Here is a 17,856-nt window from a genome sequence, read left to right on the forward strand (position 1 = left end):
AATGGAGTCTTTGTGAGAGAAGATTGTGAAGTCTGACCTTTTTTCCTGTGATCATAGTAGTTTCCTTCTTAAAGTCCTGCTTACTTCTTGAGTGAATCTTTGCTTTGTGTGTGTTGTCTTACCTGACAGTTGTCACTACTGAGCTCTAATGTGCCTGCTTCGTTAGCATATTTTGTTCTTCTGATTAAATATTAGTCATAGGGAATCATTTGTCTAGAGGTGAACATAAAGACTTGTTTTGCCTACAGCTCCAAACTGTGTTTAAAGGTCAGAAGCCAAGGAGTTACATTCCCTCTTAACATTCAGGCTGACCCTTTCAAATATTCCTTGGTGGTTTCCATTTGCACAATTGTTCATACAAGTTTTTATTTCTGAAGCTTTGCAATGGAAGGGGCATTTTGGCCCTATTTTTATACATTATAGGGAAACTAAGACAAAAGGGGAAACGAAATATCCTAAACCATAAAAATTTGTTCCAGAAATCACCTTGGTTTTGCAGGTTTGTAACACTGAAAATCTGAGCCATGAGAACTTCCCTTTCTCAGTACTTAGAGGACATGGGCACTCTCCATGCTGGGTGCTGGTGTTGTGTGACTTGGGTCAGGTCTGGAAAAAAAATTCTGCCCCTGAGACTACTGGAACAGGAAAAAAGGAGTGTCCTGTAGTTTAAAATTCCTAGTGTTTTCTTTGTGCATGATTTTGTATTTTCTCTTCCTCATTTCTTCTGAAGCCTGAGGTTGTACTGCCAGCATGGTAGATTTGCTTGGCCCATGAGGAAGGAGATGCCACAAAGTATCTCCTTTGCCACAAACATAGGATCCTACATATCCTACATTCAGTGGTAGAATTCTGTTTTTCAGGTCTGAGATGCCCATTAGGGCTGTTTTGATTTTGTACAATACTGAGAATAAAAACACTAAAAAATTCTGACTTTGCTTTCTGATTTATTTGGACATGATAGCATTTGACTTAATTTCACATGAAAAATTTGCACTGACATAAAATAATATTATATTTATATTTAAATTTATATTTAAATCAGTACTGTAATTGCTACTTAATGATAATTGAAATGTCCTATTATTTACATCAAAGTAGATACTTTATTATAATTAAACAGCTTAACATTTTTATGTGAAACTGATATTTGCTAAATTACAGTAGGAAATTCCAACTGCTATATCACGTTATAATATTTCGGTACCAGTAATTAATATTGATGGTACATAAATAACTTCAGATAAGTAATGGATGTGAAATCCTTTCTTTTTTCCTGCAGATGTGCAATGGTTTAGAGCAGCCCAGGAAGCAGCAGCGTTCAGACCTCAATGGCCCAGTTGACAATAACAATCCCCCCGAGGTAGGTACCAGGGGCTGCCAGTTGTGCTGCCTGGCTTCCTGCAGCCAGGCTTCCAGCAGGGAAAGCAGCCCTCACACTGTCAGCCTTCTCCCTCTCTCACACACAAACCTAAGCTCCTTTTCTTTTCCTGCACTGACAATAAATACCATAGCTGCCTACTCTGAAAAGGCTTTGAACTATACCCATGAATTTTTGCTGCCTCATTCATTTTATGTAACTGTCTATGGCATGTACTCAAGCCTAAATTTTTCTGATGACATGCAGAGTAGGGAGAACACTTCAGAAGTTCTCTTTTTGGGTTATTGGAGTGCAAAAGTGGCATCCAAAAGAAATTGTGTTCTGTTTCCATTCCTCCCCCGCCCCTCCCAGTGTCAGTCCTGGCTTAGTCAGCTGTGAAGAGACACAGTGATGGACAGACCTGCTCTTGTCACTGAAGACTGGAGCAAAGGAGACATCTGAGAATGCAGAATGAGTTGTGCTTGGGGCTAGACAAAATGAAATGAAATTGAGACTTAAAAGCAGAAGTCTCTTATCTCAAAACCATAACATATTTAGCCTGTAGCCTGTTATATTAATGAAGAGGCACATTTCTAAAGCCTTTTCCCATAATGGAGAAATCAGCCTCTTTCCTGGAAATGGGAACAACTGAGGAGGCTGGCAAAAGACAAAGAATGGAAGGACTGTATCTGTTCTAGGGACAGTAGGCTAAGAAGAACACTCTTATGGCCCCTGCTAAGATTAAGTGTAATTCTATGGACTGAGCAGTCAGGGACAGTTATTTTCATTCACTGGCCCAGAATCTTGCTTTGTAAAACATTGTTAAATGTTCTTGATTGGAAATTTGGGATATCACTAATAGGCAATGTGATCTAATAGGCAACTGATTGTATTGGGAATTGCTGGTTTGTATTGTTCATTTGACATCAGACTTCTAGGCCATTTTCATGGTCTTCCCTCTGCCTCCCTTATTTTTTTGTTTGGTGGGACCTTAAAATACTTTGGGACTCCTAAGTACAAGAAGCACTGTGTAACAGGTTGGGTTAATGATTGTGATGTAATGTGTTCAGTGTGCTGAACAGTGCCTATGTGACAGTAGTCAGCTGTTTAAATATAATAACAATTCACTTCATTGTGTGAAAGTTATTTTGTTACAGCTATACCATTTTTATTTCTCAACAGACAAAGAAAGTGTCTTCCTTTCCAAGTTTTGTTGATGGTAAGTTTGACATCATCCATAATTAAAGTAGGATGAAGTGGAAGTACTTTATTATAGATAAAAGATCACAGTTCCAAAAACCAGTCAAACCCAAGAGAACACAGCTGAGAAGTTTAAGCATGGAAGTATTTAACATTTGCACCCTCCTTTTGGCAATGGGAGCCTAGTGGTGATAAAAAAGAAGGAGCAGGTAGAGCTCCCAGAAAGTTTCAGGTCAAAATGAATAATGGCTACAAATCTGGAAGATGTTAAAAAGTGTGTAACAGTGGGCCCCACAGGAGGTTTATGAATGTGTAAGAGCACTGTGTTCTTTAGGGCCCCTTATTGAACTCTGGGAACATCAGCTGTCAGCATGAATGGAAAGGTTCTCCCAAACTGACCAAACAGTGGTAATCCAGCTTCTGTTCAGGAGAGCACAGCTTCCACATGATTCTTCTGCAGTGCTATTAGATGTATTCTGTTTGAAGAAAAATAAGCCAATTTATTAGCACAAGCAGGTGGACAGAAATAAAAGAGGATTGTACTGAAAAGCATTACCATTCTCTGATTCATAGAGAGCTGAAGAACCTTTCATAGGGAAAATGCACACAGCTCTTCCTGCAAAGAAAATGGCTACACTGTAAAGTGAGAAAAGACAGTAGGACATTTCCAAGAATCTGATCACTCAGATCTGCCATGAACATACACAATAGAAGCTTAAAAGATTGTGAAAAACTTAATTTCTAATGACATTCTCAACTCAGGGAAAACTTAATACAATTTAGAATAATATTAGGAAATCCAACACATTTTTCTTTTATTCCCTGATCTCAACATCTTGACAAGCATTTTCTGTTTCTGTAATTTACTTAAGGAACTGTAACAAATGGAAAGTTCAAAGATTGTCCCTTCAGGTTGACATCTGAGGGATATTACATGGAACACTTGGCATGTACTGCCTAACAGGCCCTACATAGAGGCACATTTAAACACATTCCCCAAGAGTGGCAGAGACAAGAAAGGAAGCTGATGCTTTGTAATAAGCATCTGCTGATTGCACAGTGGACAGGCACAAAGCAAGGCCAGCATGCACAGAGCTTTAAAGCAGCCGAGACAATTCCCCCCTCACGGTGCTGCAGATACAAGTGCACATTTTAATTTTACTGGGATAAAAAGGTTATGTCTTTTTCTTTACATACCAGTCAGCTCACTACTCTGCTGGAAAGGGGTCAGGATACCCTTTACATAATATAATACAATACAATACCTTTTTTTAGTTCAATCATTTTGCTTGCTCTGATTTTTTCTGTAGTGGCACAGTATGTGAGGATAAGCTGTCTATTAGGCTTTTTCTGTTGCAGGTATTATATAGCATTGTCTAATACAAATAAATACATGGCTCACTAGGAGCTTATGATAGCTTACATGACTGCTCTCTGAACTCAGAGGAAAAACACAGTTTTTATTATTAATTTGTATGTAGAGTCAAAAAGTACAGGACCCTTCTGCACATAAGAAAAGATTCTGGCAGCTAACACTGCTGTTGTTCCCTGAGCTTTGACAGCAATACCACAGCCATTTTCTGGTTCTATTCCTATTCAGTTTTAAAGCACTTTCAGCATGACTCCTTAACTACAGTAGCTATACCTATATTTCTATTGATACATAATATTTTTCATATGCCATGTGAACGGAAAAAATATATTTCAGTCTATCATATCTAAATATCCTTTACTGTTAGAATTATTTTAGTACTAGTACTACTACATGCTCGTAGGAGTAATTAGTTCTATGTTCAGTGGTTCTGGCTTTTCTGCCCTCTGTCCTATCACCATAAATCTTATTCCCTTACACAGTAACAAGCATGATGAAGCAAAGAAGCCAGAATATGGAAGTAGTAAATAGATGTTCTGGAAGGTGACTTATGCCCTGTGTCCATTTACTCCTTATGAAAAATCTGCTGCAGTGCCACACATCCCAAGGTCTCAGTGACTTCTGATAGTTCAGCAGGAAACTGAACTTCTGTGCTCAGAGTGCAGGCTCTAAATACTGTCTGAATCCTTGGCTTGCATGATATTAGATGGATGTAAAAATGCATTCTTAACAGATTAATGAATTCAGTTATGCTAATTATTGGTGCTTTATGTTGAGTTTTCCATTTTTCTTTTTTTATGAATACAAACATTAATTTAAAAATGTTTGGACATAGTCTTTTTAGTCTAGAAATATCTTTATACTTGTTACATTAGCAGATCAGCAGAAAACCAAGTAATCTCTATTGCCTTGACAAGTGCAGAAATTTGCAGTTAAATTTTTCAGAAATAGTTATCTAATGTTTAAGCACCAATATTTAACATAAAATTCCAATCTTTGCTCACATCAAACTAACCTTCACATTTGAAACCTGTTTCTTCTTCCCTTCCTCATCAGTAAGCCTTTGCACACGCTTGCAGTCAAGGGCATGCTTAAGTGCTCTGATGAGCTGGGACCTCAGCCAAGTCTGCATTTTTGCATTATTTAAAGCAGACAGAGATAAGGGAAGAAAACACTCAGGTGACCTAATTTAACCCTGGAAATTTTCAGCACCATTCCATCCTTCCAAGAGATGTCTTGTTTTACCTGACATTTGTTTACATTGCCTTCATGATGGGAAATGTATGTTGGAAATGTTTTCTGCCCAACTTGTCTTTTTTTTTCCCTCTATTATCTACTGCTGTAAGCATTTTCTGCATGCTGCTGATTCATACATGATGTAGCTGATTGTTGCTAGTATAATGATTCTGCAAAACATCATTTTTTAAAGCTCTGAAAAGACAATAAATGACATCCAACCAAAAAAGCCCCAGTCTTTAAGAAATCCAAATAAATAACATTATGATTATAAAATTGCTTAACACCCTAGATTATTTCCATGCTCAAGAATTTTTTCATACAAATTAGTTAAAAACATCCATTGCTGTCACAAACAGCATGAGAATAAATGTTTTTTTCCTTTTTAGCATCCATAGGTTGCACAGACCCCAAAGATACCCTGGGCATTTTGCTCGATGGAGTAATGATTGTATGAGAATTTGCACAAAGAATTGCAGTTTTACTTGTCTTCAGACACAAACATTTCAAGAAAATTGATCTAAATTACCTAGTAAGGGAATTTACTTAAACTGATTTAAACATGTGGGTAAGCCTATTTCAGAGTTAAAGCAATCTTGATTCAATTTAGCCTCATTTACTTAGCCCGAAGTGAATGAAAGAAAACAAAATTAAAGCTACTTTAATTTTGAGTGAGAGTGTTGATGCAGGTATCTAATGAGGTTTTGCTACCTTAACATTAAATTCACGTCCTTAATTAATTTCCCTCTCTGCTGCCCTTGAAACAAGATGTCAATATCATGCAACACGAGTATTTTGTTGCATGCTGGAAGAAGTACAGATGTATGAGACTAAGTTCTAGACCTGAAAAGACAAATGAATAACACCATCAGAAGAGGCACCATACAAAACACACCATCCATCTGCTGAAAAATATAATGGTACAGAGATGTAAGCAAACAGAAGCAATGATACAGGAACAGAGTTCTTGTGGAATTTTCATTTCCTTTGATTTCTTTTAGTGAATTTAGGCTGCAAGACAAGGATTGTTTTTGAGCTATTGAAAGACTTGGCCTTTATGAAGAGTTTCAGCAACTTCTAAATTACTGGCTTCTCAAGGATTTCTTTGAGGGTTTTCATACTTCTAGTAGAGATTAAGATTTTTTTTATGTTTTCCCAATACTTCAAAAATTTTAAAATTCCACAGAATTCTATTCTGAGTTATAATAAAATCTAAACCATTACTGGATTTGTACAGATGTGAACTAAATCACATGTGTTCTGTGGTATATAATGAAGATTAAAACAATGGTGTTTGATAGCAAAGCAAATACCTCCAATTTGTATGAGCATTGTTAGTTAATGTCAGGTCTCTGAAGAGAACAGGACTGCTATAAATATATATCTACGTGTTTATATACCTTGAGTCCTGAATCACAAAGACTGTGGGTTTTTGCTGGGGGTTGAGATTTCTGGCAGGTGGATTTGAGATTTGCAGAGATGAATAAGTGTCAGCAACACTGCCTAAAGAGGAAAGTCACTCCTTTTAATCATGTTTATATTCTGTTGGAAGACTTTTGCTAAATTAGAATGGGAACACTAAGGATAGGAAAGCTCACTGAAAGATGTATGTGTAAACCACTATTTCAGTACATTTAATCAGCATAGCATACCATATATTCTTTCCACATAATAATCTTCCACATTGACTTATAAATTGAACCAAACAATAAGCCTTTTTTTAAATTAACATTCCCCTTCAGTGTCATTTTTCTCCTCACAGAAGATATTTATACTTTAAAAAAAATGCATTAGAAGGTCATCAAGTGGATCTAGCTCAAAGCACATTTCTTTTATAAAACTGTCGAGGAATAAAAAATGTTCATATCAAGAGATTTCAGCCAAACTCTGGCATGACTGTTCCTTACTGTCAATCTAATCAGGTTGGATGTAAAGCTTAACAACTGAATACAGAGGATGGTGAGCACAGTCCCAGTATTAGAAAGGTTGTTCAAGCCTCAATATCCTTTATTCAATTTCTCATCTCCCCACTCCTTAGAAAGGCAGTAACCATAAATGCCTCCTGTCAGTTCCAGGGCCTTGTGAACCTGAGGACCTCATTGATGGAATCATCTTTGCAGCCAATTACCTGGGCTCCACCCAGCTGCTGTCCGAGCGCAACCCTTCCAAAAACATCCGCATGATGCAGGCCCAGGAGGCAGTGAGCCGTGTCAAGGTAGGGCATCTTCCTGGGCTCTGGAATACTCTCTGATCCTTTAACAGCTGATCCTTCAAAGCTGCAGGATCTGCAGCCTCAAACCTCTCCTGAGGTGCAGTTAGGTAAGTATAGATCAGTATTATAAATACCATTAGGTTACAGCGCTTGCTGTAAAAATTCATACAGCAGAACAGAAATTATTCTGGAGTCTATTCAAAATTCTTTGGAAGCTGTTTAACAAATTCAAGTATGAGAGACAAATTGCAGAGTGCAATTAGAAAATATTCCAGTGGCAAAGCACTGGGGTATTTGTTTGACTGTGGTTTTACTCTTCTGCTATTACTTCCTTTACTTAATACAAATTGAGAAAATTAGTCTCAATATTATTACTTATATTATTACTTTTTTAGGACAAGAATATTCATTGCTATTGTGTTTGGATCTGGTGTTATTTACTGCAAACAATTTGTTTGTAAATAATGTATCATAGAGTGCTTCATAGAGCTGTGTAAAGAAAATAGTATTTTGGTTAGGAATCTAAGTAGTAGATTTTTATTTCAGAAGTTATTTTACCTCTGCTGTAAATATCTCATCTGAATAAACACACTGTTAAAGGCAGATTTAAATGCTCGGAGAAAAAGTATGTGCATAGTCAATGAAGTATTTAATTGCTAAAATTTGTATGGTTTTGAAGAAAACAAGTTTGGAAAGGCCACTTACAAGAGATTGTCATGACTGATGATTGATTTAGCATTTAGAAAGAAGTGGAATGCAAGAAAGGTCCACTTCTTTAAACTTTCCAAACCTTTCTGTTTCTATTTAGCATATTGTGATATCTCAAGCTACAGTAAGTAATTGTTGATTGCAATTAGCTCCCTAAAAACTGTTGTTGTATGTATTAATACCAACCCCAATCTGTCAGGACTGCTTTAGACAGTCATGGCAGGGGGCTTGAGCTGTGTTTTGTTCAACAGCTACATGTAGATGTGTGATCAACATGGAGACAAAACCAAGGGTTTAAAAGGCATGTGCTGCCATTTTTGATTGCTGTAAATTTGGCAGGATAAGTGTTGGGAGCAGCTGATAACAGACCACACTTTGGTAGCAATTCTTTTATAATGAATTGTGAATGTGCACAATGCCATGAAATCCAATTATGCTTGAGAACTGCACAAGGTATAAAAAAATCTTTCTCTCTGGAACATCATTCCCCCACTGCTCCCAGTTTTTTAATTTTCAGCAGTCTGGATTCACAGTCAAAGTTTCCCTGACTTCCCACACTGTATTTTCTCTTTCCCTTTGTGTACATCTGTCTGCATTCTTTTTTTTATGCTACTCCTCAGAGGATGCAAAAGGCGGCTAAAATCAAGAAAAAAGCGGTGTGTAAACTGTTTTTCTTGAATGCTAATGTTTACTTACATTTTTGTTGTCCTTGTTTTCCATGGAGTGTCATGTCTTTCATTACAGATCCTCATAAAGTTGTCATTTTGGTTTCTTCTTTGGTCTGCAGTAGAATAGTGAATGGAGTAAAATGAACTCATTTTCTTCATTGTTCATTTGCTGGAGTGCCTGTCTGCTGCCCTTCTCCTGTTGAATACCTGTGATTTGTTTACTCCAGATGTACAGCCATTGTTATCTGGGAGATGTTTTTGAATGTAGTGCTTATTTTGATTTTACTAACCAAAGCAGTAAGATGTACTTCCTGTGCCTGTGACTTACTGTATATTTATTAAGTTATTGTTGATATTTAAAACCAAAATAAATTTACCACATAGTAGCTGGAACAATTCATACAGGAAACATTGCACTGGTAAAAAGAATACTTCAGATAACTAAATACAGATGACAAAAATATCACCAAAAGGATGGAAGCAATACAAGTAGTGGCTGCCAAAGTATGTGCTTGCTTTGTGTTTTGCTGGAAGATAATTAGAATGAAATTAATCTAAATGATTATAGGCATAGCTAAGCCTTTATAACTCCAAAAAGGATTAGCAAATACATAATTCTCATCATGAGCCAGTGTCTGACCTGGAGGCTGATGCCTGCCTTTAGCCCAGGCTGAGACAATCTGTGGCCATTTTATTCTGAGGGTGCTGCCACAGGTGCTGCTCAGGACCAGCTTCAGTGGTCCCTGTGCCCAAGCAGCCTGGAGGAATCCATATGTTCCTGCTGGACTAGAGAACTAGGGAGGCTCTTGGACTAAAATTCCCCTGATGGCCTTCTGTGATATGAAAGAAACATTAGTTCAGTGCTCAGGTCTTTATTTTCTAGGGAAAACCCAAAAAGCTAAAAAACCAGTCCTAAACCCCACCGCAGCACTGAGCATCAGTTTACACATTTTTTGGTGAGCTCACTGAAGGTGGCAAGGGCTAAACAGCTGATGGGAACTAAGTCATCTTCTCAGTTCTCCTACTTTTACAAGTCTGGTGCCTCAAGTACTGAAGTGCATCAGTGAGAAAGTGAGGAAAAACCAGCCATACTTTTTCACCTGTTTTGGCTATAAATAGAGAATTTTAATGCTTGAGCTGTCAATCCCACAGGCTCCAAAAATTCTCTCTTACCCAGAATATCAGAGTAGGCTTCACTCTGTCTATGCAATAAATGTACTCTTTGCATGTCTTTAGAAACCCCTTTGAATAGCCAGCTCTGTAATGGTTTAAAGTGCAGTTGTCTCACATCACATTATGCTTGAAGCAGTCAGTGAATTTGTCATTCTGAAAATTAAAAATGCCCTTGTAAAACATCATCTGTCTTTTAGACCTCAGAGGGAGATTCCCAGGCCTTGACTGAAGTGGATCTGTTCATCTCCACACAGAGAATCAAAGTTCTAAATGCAGACACACAGGTAAGTTGGATTGAAACTCTTGGAGAATAATGTTGAGTTACACTGTGCTCTTATACAATTACTGGGACACTTTATTGAACCTGGATAAATTCAGGTATTCAGAGTATTCAGAAAGAGCTCCTATTGTTCTAGCTCTTGCCAATATAGTAAGATTGACACCTGTTTTGTTTATTTGATGTGTTGGAAGATGTCTTCATGTCGCTATAATTGAGCTATAATTCAACTCAATTTAAAAAAAATATTCAAAAAGCTTTCAGAATGCATGTACACCACTCCTCTGGAACAGCTTCAGAACCCAGAGTTACAGTCCAACAGGGAAGTAATTTGCTGCTTTGACTAAGCCATTCATACCCTGCCATTTGTAACATTTCATCTCAATTTTTTTCCATAAATCACATCTGAGCCACCATCCTCTTGCCTAAGGTAAATTATTAATGGCTCATATAAAAGCAGCATTTGGAGAGCACAGCAATGATCAGCCTCATCTTCTAGGAATGCTTGTCTAGTCAACAAGAGGTGATCTTCATAAAAAGCAGTTTTTGAGGAATTTACAACTAAATGCATAGAATTTATACATGGATCAAATATTTAGTAATCTCACACGATCTCATAACTCTGATCATACAGGAAGTCTTCAAATTTTCATTCTTATGAGAGGCATTGAAAAGGGCAATTTTAGCAACATTTTATCAAAAGTAAATCATGTCAAGTCAAGTTTTCTTTTGTTTAGGGGATGTTATTGATAAATGAAGAGCTGCAGTTTATAGCTGGAATGTATGGCAGTTAACAGGTACAGAGTCTTTGTTGAGTAAGGATTAGTCTAAGTGGAAGTCATTCTTCTTACTTCTTTAAATAGTTCAGCATTTCAGCTGAACACCAATGTTTAAAAAATAAAAAGGGGGAAGGTCCTTTGAAGTAGCCCACAAACTGTCAAAAGAATTGGCATCTTACACTTCTGATCCCCTGAGATTTGTAGTGATGCAAAGTGCAATGCTCCATCATAAGTGGTGTCTAATATCTGAGCTGTTCAACCAGATGAAAATAGTAATAGTGCAAATTGTTCTAATTCCAAGCTCTCTAGTGTTTTCCCTGGGGTTTTGGTTGTGTGTTTTGTTTGCTGGTTTGGTTTTGTTTGGGTTTTTTTTTACAGTGTGTCTTTCAGAGAGCTATAACAGAATTATTCCCATGACTTTTTAGCATTTTTGGCTTGGTAACACTTTTCAGGGCTAGTGAAGTTCCTGGCTGGTATAATTACCATGGGCCTATTTCAGCTGGAGTGGCAGCTGGCAGAGACAATCTGTACTTTCAGGGCTTTATCAATTACATAAATCCTGTTTCTGCAGTATGCCATGTGTTTTAATCCATCTGTAGTGTTGTATAGCTCACGTGAGGCAACAGCTGAATGAAAATGTAAAATTCCCATTCAGGAAATGACATTCAGCAAGGTACAAAATGCTGAGCAGCACCAGTCAGGTGCATTCCCAGGCTGGAAGAGAGCCAGCAGTGGTGATTCTGTTGCCCTGAACAGCACAAGGAAATGGCACCCCTGCCATTCCTGGGTGCTTATGCATTTAGTTGCTGAATACATTCAGCCATCAAGCAGCTGCTTAGTAGGGATGAAGTAGGAGCAGCCTTATGTTTGCCCACGTGTCTCATTGATAGGAAAGGAATTCTTCCCTGTGCCACAGCTTTGTGGGGGTGCACTCAGTGCCCCAAACCAGCAGAAGCCACAGCAGCCTCTCCCAGCTTCTTGCTCAGTCAGTGAAGAGAAGCTGGGAGTGAAGCAGCTGGGGAAATGAAGAAAGAAAAATAAAGATGTAGAGCTCACAAATGTGTATGTGCAGAGCCTCTGGTGCATGATTGACTCCACAAAATCGCCTGACTCATTAGGCTGTCTTCACACTCCCACAGGACTACAGCACTTTAAAGCTTGGAGGAATGCTTAGGTTTTTTCCTTCAGCTGTTCTTTGGGTTTCAAGAGAAGCAACAAACAAGATTCTGAAAGAATTCCATGGGAAAGAAGGGAGACTCTGAGAAAGGGCAATCTAGACAGGAGAAGAGAACAATGGCTTCAGAAAAGCCTGAGAAAGGCTGAATTGCCAAGGATAAATATAAGGAGAACAGGGATGGAATGGATGGGACTCAAAAAGGGATAAGGGAAAGGACAGAGAGGCAAATAGGTAGAGATGGAGGGATTTATGGGAAAGTAATAAAGGAGAGGGGTGTAAAAGAATATCAGTAATGGAAAATTGAGTACAATGGAATATGGAGAGACAAAGGAAAAAGTCAAGTCACAAGAAAGTCAAAAGTAAACTCATGTTTACAGTCACTAGATAGTATTTGCCTTACTCTTAACAGGAAAAATGTGGGAGGGATGGAGGAATGATTGCTTTTACCCCTACAAGGGGAAAATAAAAAAACTCAAACCATCTAAGTAACCTCTGTGTGATGATATGGGCAGAAAGGCTTTCTTGGCAGGTGAGATGAAATGCCTTCATTTTCCCAATGCATTCACTCTTGTGCACACTGCATGTATGATTACACCCTTACACAATACTTGGTGCACACTGCTGAAAAGCAATTATCTCTTATCTCTGCAGAGCTCCCAGCATCCTGCTGAGACATGTCCATTATAAAACATTTCTCCATTCTGACAGAAGTGCTGTAAATCCTCCTGAGCCCCCGCAGCCCTTAGAGACACTCCCCAAACCACCTCTTAACCATCATTACTTTTCATAGTTAGGGATAACCATTATTTCAAGCCTGAGAAGAATCATTACAATAATTTTACGGGTAGTGATTATCTTCAGCAAGACAAGTGGTTCTAAGAAACAATGATAATTTGTAGTTTTGTCTGTCAAGATAAATTGTACTGAAATTCTTAAAACAATTGCTTTTGTTGACTTGAAGAACAATCCTTCTTCCTTAGGCCTTAAAAAATTGTTCAACTAATGCTAAACTAGTGCCAAGTTGTTTACATAAAGAATGCTGCTGCTTATATAAATTATTAAAATTGTGAATTATCTTGTGCCCTTTTTTTTTTTTTTCTTTTGTTCCAATTAAGATGGAATTTTGTGGAGACTTTTAGCTCTTCAGGGAGAGGGACAGGAATGGTCAGGACACATCCTCAACTAGTTTGAACAGTACAACTATTATGCTTCTGGTTGTTTCTAGTTTGAGCAATAGATAAAACCTGGAAAAACTCTCCAAACTGATCAGTGACCCCAGCCAGAAGCAGATTTCAAGTGTGGCCTTTCTATTTCCTTAAGTACAGTTCATCCTAACAACAGCAAAATACGTAAAGAAATAACATAATTTTCCAACAGCATGAAAATAAATGTAAAACAGTAGCATAGCTCTTCATTCTTGCTTTACAGCAGCAACCATGCTGTTTTTGCTCAGGCAACACTTCCACTGAAGCCAATGTCTTGGACAGCTGCTCTGCTTCCCTTCGACTGCGGAGGGAGTATCAGGTCTGGACCCATAGGAAGGGCTTCTGTAGCTTCTGTCTTTCTCAAGCAGCAGGCTTGTCAAGGAGAGGGCAGATGCAGTATTTGCAGGAGAGCAGCAGGCATGCAGAACTGCTCTGTTTGTCCTTGCTCTGTGCAGGAAACCATGATGGACCACGCGCTGCGCACCATCTCCTACATCGCCGACATCGGGAACATCGTGGTGCTGATGGCGCGGCGCCGCATGCCCAGGTCCGCCTCCCAGGACTGCATCGAGACCACTCCCGGCGCCCAGGAGGGCAAGAAGCAGTACAAAATGATCTGCCACGTCTTTGAGTCAGAGGATGTAAGTAAAGGGGAGCTATCTATTTAAACCACGTAGGTCATGGAGAGAGCTCTGAAGTCAGTGGCCATTCATGGGCAAAGTTAACCTCTGGGATATCAAATTGAAAATTCATCCTGGATTATATCCTTTAGTCCAGTGGGTTGGCACAAAATGACACATATGTGCCTCCAGGCACTTGGAATGAGGTGGAACCATTCTGGACCTCTTCTTAACTGAAGCCAAGTCCCTTCTACTGCCTTGGCAGGGCTGCACAAGGCTGCCCTCTACCCAGTCCTGGTTCCCTGTGGCTACCGACCTGTAGTTGAATTTACTCTCAAAATTGCCACTTGATCCTTTGGTGTTTAGGAACACATTCAGCTGTTTATTTTACATTTCTCTTTTTTCATCCCTAGCAAAGATTATGAATTAGAATTTTTATATATAATTATAGAATTTTATCCATCTCTGCTGTACACCCTGTTTCACTGTTATGAAAAGTGCTGATGTGCCATCCCATACCTCTTGTGACAAAAGAAGATACCCTTGCTTTACTGCTGTTGTATATCCAGGTTTGGGATTGTAGTGAATTAGGTACTTCTGTCTGAAGAGGGAGAGGAGGGATTTCAACCTAAAACTTTTATGGAAAAATATACCAAGCCAGTAAAACAGAAAAAGCAAAATTTGTTGTAGGTTTCTAACTTGACAGTAAGAGGCAGTACTAGGTATTTGTCATCACTGTTATTATAGGAACAGTTATAGATATTATATCTAAATATATGCCTAGAAATCATACCAATTTAAAAATAATGGAGTTCTTTCGGTCAGACAGTCATAACTCAGAGGTTGCATATATTTTGAGCTGAGCAATCCATTTTCATTATTTTAAAGCAATTAAGCCTGTGAAGGAGAAATGGCATTGTCTAAAGGTTAGAGTGCTACACTGGGGTTGTTCTGAGACCCAGTTAGCTCAGCTCTGTCACAGCTTTGCTTGGATGACCTTTTCAAGCAAATTAATTACATTATCTCTAAGTTGTGCATAATGCTTTCATAAACACTCATAAGACCTCAGAGATAGAGATGAAATGAAGATGTGAGAACTGGCTGTTACTGGCAGCAATAGAATAAAGCATGACATCTGGAGATGTTGGCTTTGGGAAGGTAGAACGAAGGCAAAAGCAGAGGATGAACTACAGAGAAAGCAGTGGCAATGGAGATCAGAAGGACTCAGGAAGGACTGGTGAAGAACTTTAATAATGGAATGATATGAAAATGTCCTGAGTGACTTCTGCACTACCATACTGCCCAGGGCAGTGCTCATAGCACCAAGCCTGACCCAGCTCAAGAAGCCTTTGGACAATGCTCTCAGGCACACAGGGTGGAATTTTGGGGATGTCCTGTGCAGGGCCACGAGCTGGACTTGAGGGTCCTGATGGGTCCCTTCCAACTCAGCATATTGTATGATTCTGTACAAACCTCTAGGTATAGAGCAAAGACTTGAAAATATGCTTTAAAATATGAAGAAACAATTTGTGACTGATGTCCTTGATTTTCTAAAGTCATTTCCAGTCCAGCAGATTGGTGCTTTTGTGTACAGCAGCAAAAATGAAATACAGAAACAACCTTTTAGCATCAAAGAAAACACTTGATCAATAGATTGTAAGAAGATACAGATTTATAATGGCCAGAAAACCCCATGCATTTGAAATGCATTTAAAAAGTACTGACTGTCTAAGAAGCTGGGTTGCATTTCCAGAATCCAGGTTTGATTAGTAATATTTTTAGGGCGTGCAAGGTGCAATTAATGTCTCATATCATCAGGAGTTACTCATATGCCCCAATGACCACATAAGTGATGACCCACAAATATACAAAACTCAATATGGCATTCTCCTATGAGCTGCAGTAAACCCAGAGTAAGAAAACCATAATTCAAATGTAGAAAAAATGACTACACATTCCTTTTACTGATCTCTGTTTCTCTGTGTTCCCTTGCCATCTAGTGGAATGTGCAGATAAGTGCTCCAAAATTTAAGAAAGACAGGGGCTTTTGAATGGGTGTTCTCACATTAGCAAGCTTTAATGGTGGCTTTGGCTGCACTCCTGAAATGACCCCTGACATTGCTAGTCAAGGTGTTAATGGGAATACTGTCCTGGGTGTGCAGTGGGTAAGCAGGGGTATCCCTGGTTTGCTGGGCATGTGGGACAGGCATGGTGGCAGTGATAGGGGAGCAGATGGCTGTTTTGAAGCAGTGCTTTCAGTCCTGGAAAGGCAGGGTGGAGGAGCAGCAGGTGACACCACAACCAGAACCATCAGTGCACACCCGTCTGTGCAGGCATGTGCAAGCAGAGCACCCCTCCTCCCCTCAGCCCTGCAGGCAGCCTGTGCTCAGAGCAGGGCTCCCTTCCACAGCTCTGCTCTGTCCTGGGCTGGAGCCAGCAGCCTCCAGTGCCCACTGGAACGGGTACATGAGCAGCATATGGCTGCTTGCTGCTGCAGTGTACTGAGCAGGGGAGAGCAGCAGGGGGTTTTAATGAAGTTTGCAATTTGATTTTGGATGGAATGGGTTCTTTCTGTACAGCAGACCTTAAAGTGACTTTATATCCATGCTAATGCAGAAACTTTGTAGGATCCTTATTTTGATTCTGTCTTAAAATCCAATCTCTCTTCTGGTTTCTTGTGGTTTCATTGGTAAACTGTTGGTCTGGACTTTCTCAGAGCTGCTTTTTTCTACATTTTAGGCACAGCTCATAGCTCAGTCAATTGGTCAGGCTTTCAGTGTGGCTTACCAAGAGTTTTTAAGAGCCAATGGAATTAACCCAGAGGATCTCAGTCAGAAAGAATACAGTGACATCATCAATACCCAAGAGATGTACAATGATGATCTCATACACTTCTCCAATTCAGAGAACTGCAAAGAGGTAAACTAGTTTTGGATTTTCATTTCAGATTGATCCATTTTTTTTTTTTCAGAGTAAGAGAAATATTCTCAGAAATAGTTTTTTTGCATTTTTAAGGATGATGTTACAATTTCAAGATATGTCCATCAGTCCTGTGTACTAAAACCAGCTTTATGGGTTATTACGATTTCTTGTTTTCATGTTCAGGGTCTTTCTGTTTCCATTGATCAGAACAGTAATAAAGCACATTTACATCTGAGCTAGATAAGCTCTGTGCTATTCACAGTACAGTGTAAGGTGATTTTATGTTTGACCTAAGTACTGGCACAGAAAGAGCTGACAGAGTTGTGGTTTTCTGCAACAGATAACCTCAGCAGAAGTCAGCTGCCATCAGCATTCCCTGTCCTTCCACATTTGAGAGAAAAGAATTCCCTGTATTTGCTTCAAGAACAATGTTCTGTACTTAAACTCTTGCTCCACTTTATGGGTGTTAGCTGTGCTGTGGTTACTGACAGCTCAGGAGAAGGCATCATTTACAGTGCATCAGGGATCTTACACGAACATGCTAGGCACAAGTATATTCAATAAATAACAACTGCAGCAGCAACAACAACAACACTACTACTACTACTGATGATGATGATGATGAGATCCTTGCCTGAAAAGAAGGACAGAGAAGCCCTGAGATCAAAAGATAACCTGAGCAGTACTGGCAGGAGTGGAGCTGAACAAAGCTTGGCTGGCAGGCACTGCCTTAGCCACAAAATGTGGCCTCCCCCTCTGGCTGCCAGGTTCCATGGCATTCCCTTAGCATTCATTCCCTTGGCAGCCAGTTCCACCACTTCCTACAGAGTTAACCATGTGTTAGTGCTTTGCTTATTAAACCTCTATGACCTTCAACAAACAAGTGCAGGATGCCCCTGAAAAGAAACAGCTGTGTGTTCCACAGTTACCACTGAAGTCATGAAGTCCCT

At 39.2% G+C, this 17,856-nt stretch overlaps 1 protein-coding gene across 2 annotated transcripts in view; it reads left to right on the top strand.

The window, feature by feature from the left end:
- Positions 1-17,856, top strand: part of APBA2 (amyloid beta precursor protein binding family A member 2) — an 85,215-nt gene that overhangs the window by 58,023 nt on the left and 9,336 nt on the right. The window contains exons 3-9 of one of the 2 annotated variants that reach the window (XM_059858189.1): positions 1,280-1,360; positions 2,540-2,576; positions 7,235-7,380; positions 8,706-8,741; positions 10,124-10,210; positions 13,820-14,005; positions 16,724-16,903. In XM_059858189.1, coding sequence (XP_059714172.1) covers positions 1,280-1,360; positions 2,540-2,576; positions 7,235-7,380; positions 8,706-8,741; positions 10,124-10,210; positions 13,820-14,005; positions 16,724-16,903 — 753 coding nt within the window. The remainder of the gene's footprint in view (positions 1-1,279; positions 1,361-2,539; positions 2,577-7,234; positions 7,381-8,705; positions 8,742-10,123; positions 10,211-13,819; positions 14,006-16,723; positions 16,904-17,856) is intronic. The other variant, XM_059858190.1, reaches the window with a different exon arrangement.

Source organism: Haemorhous mexicanus, chromosome 13 (genome assembly GCF_027477595.1).
Source record: "Haemorhous mexicanus isolate bHaeMex1 chromosome 13, bHaeMex1.pri, whole genome shotgun sequence".
NCBI classification, from domain to species: Eukaryota; Metazoa; Chordata; class Aves; order Passeriformes; family Fringillidae; genus Haemorhous; species Haemorhous mexicanus.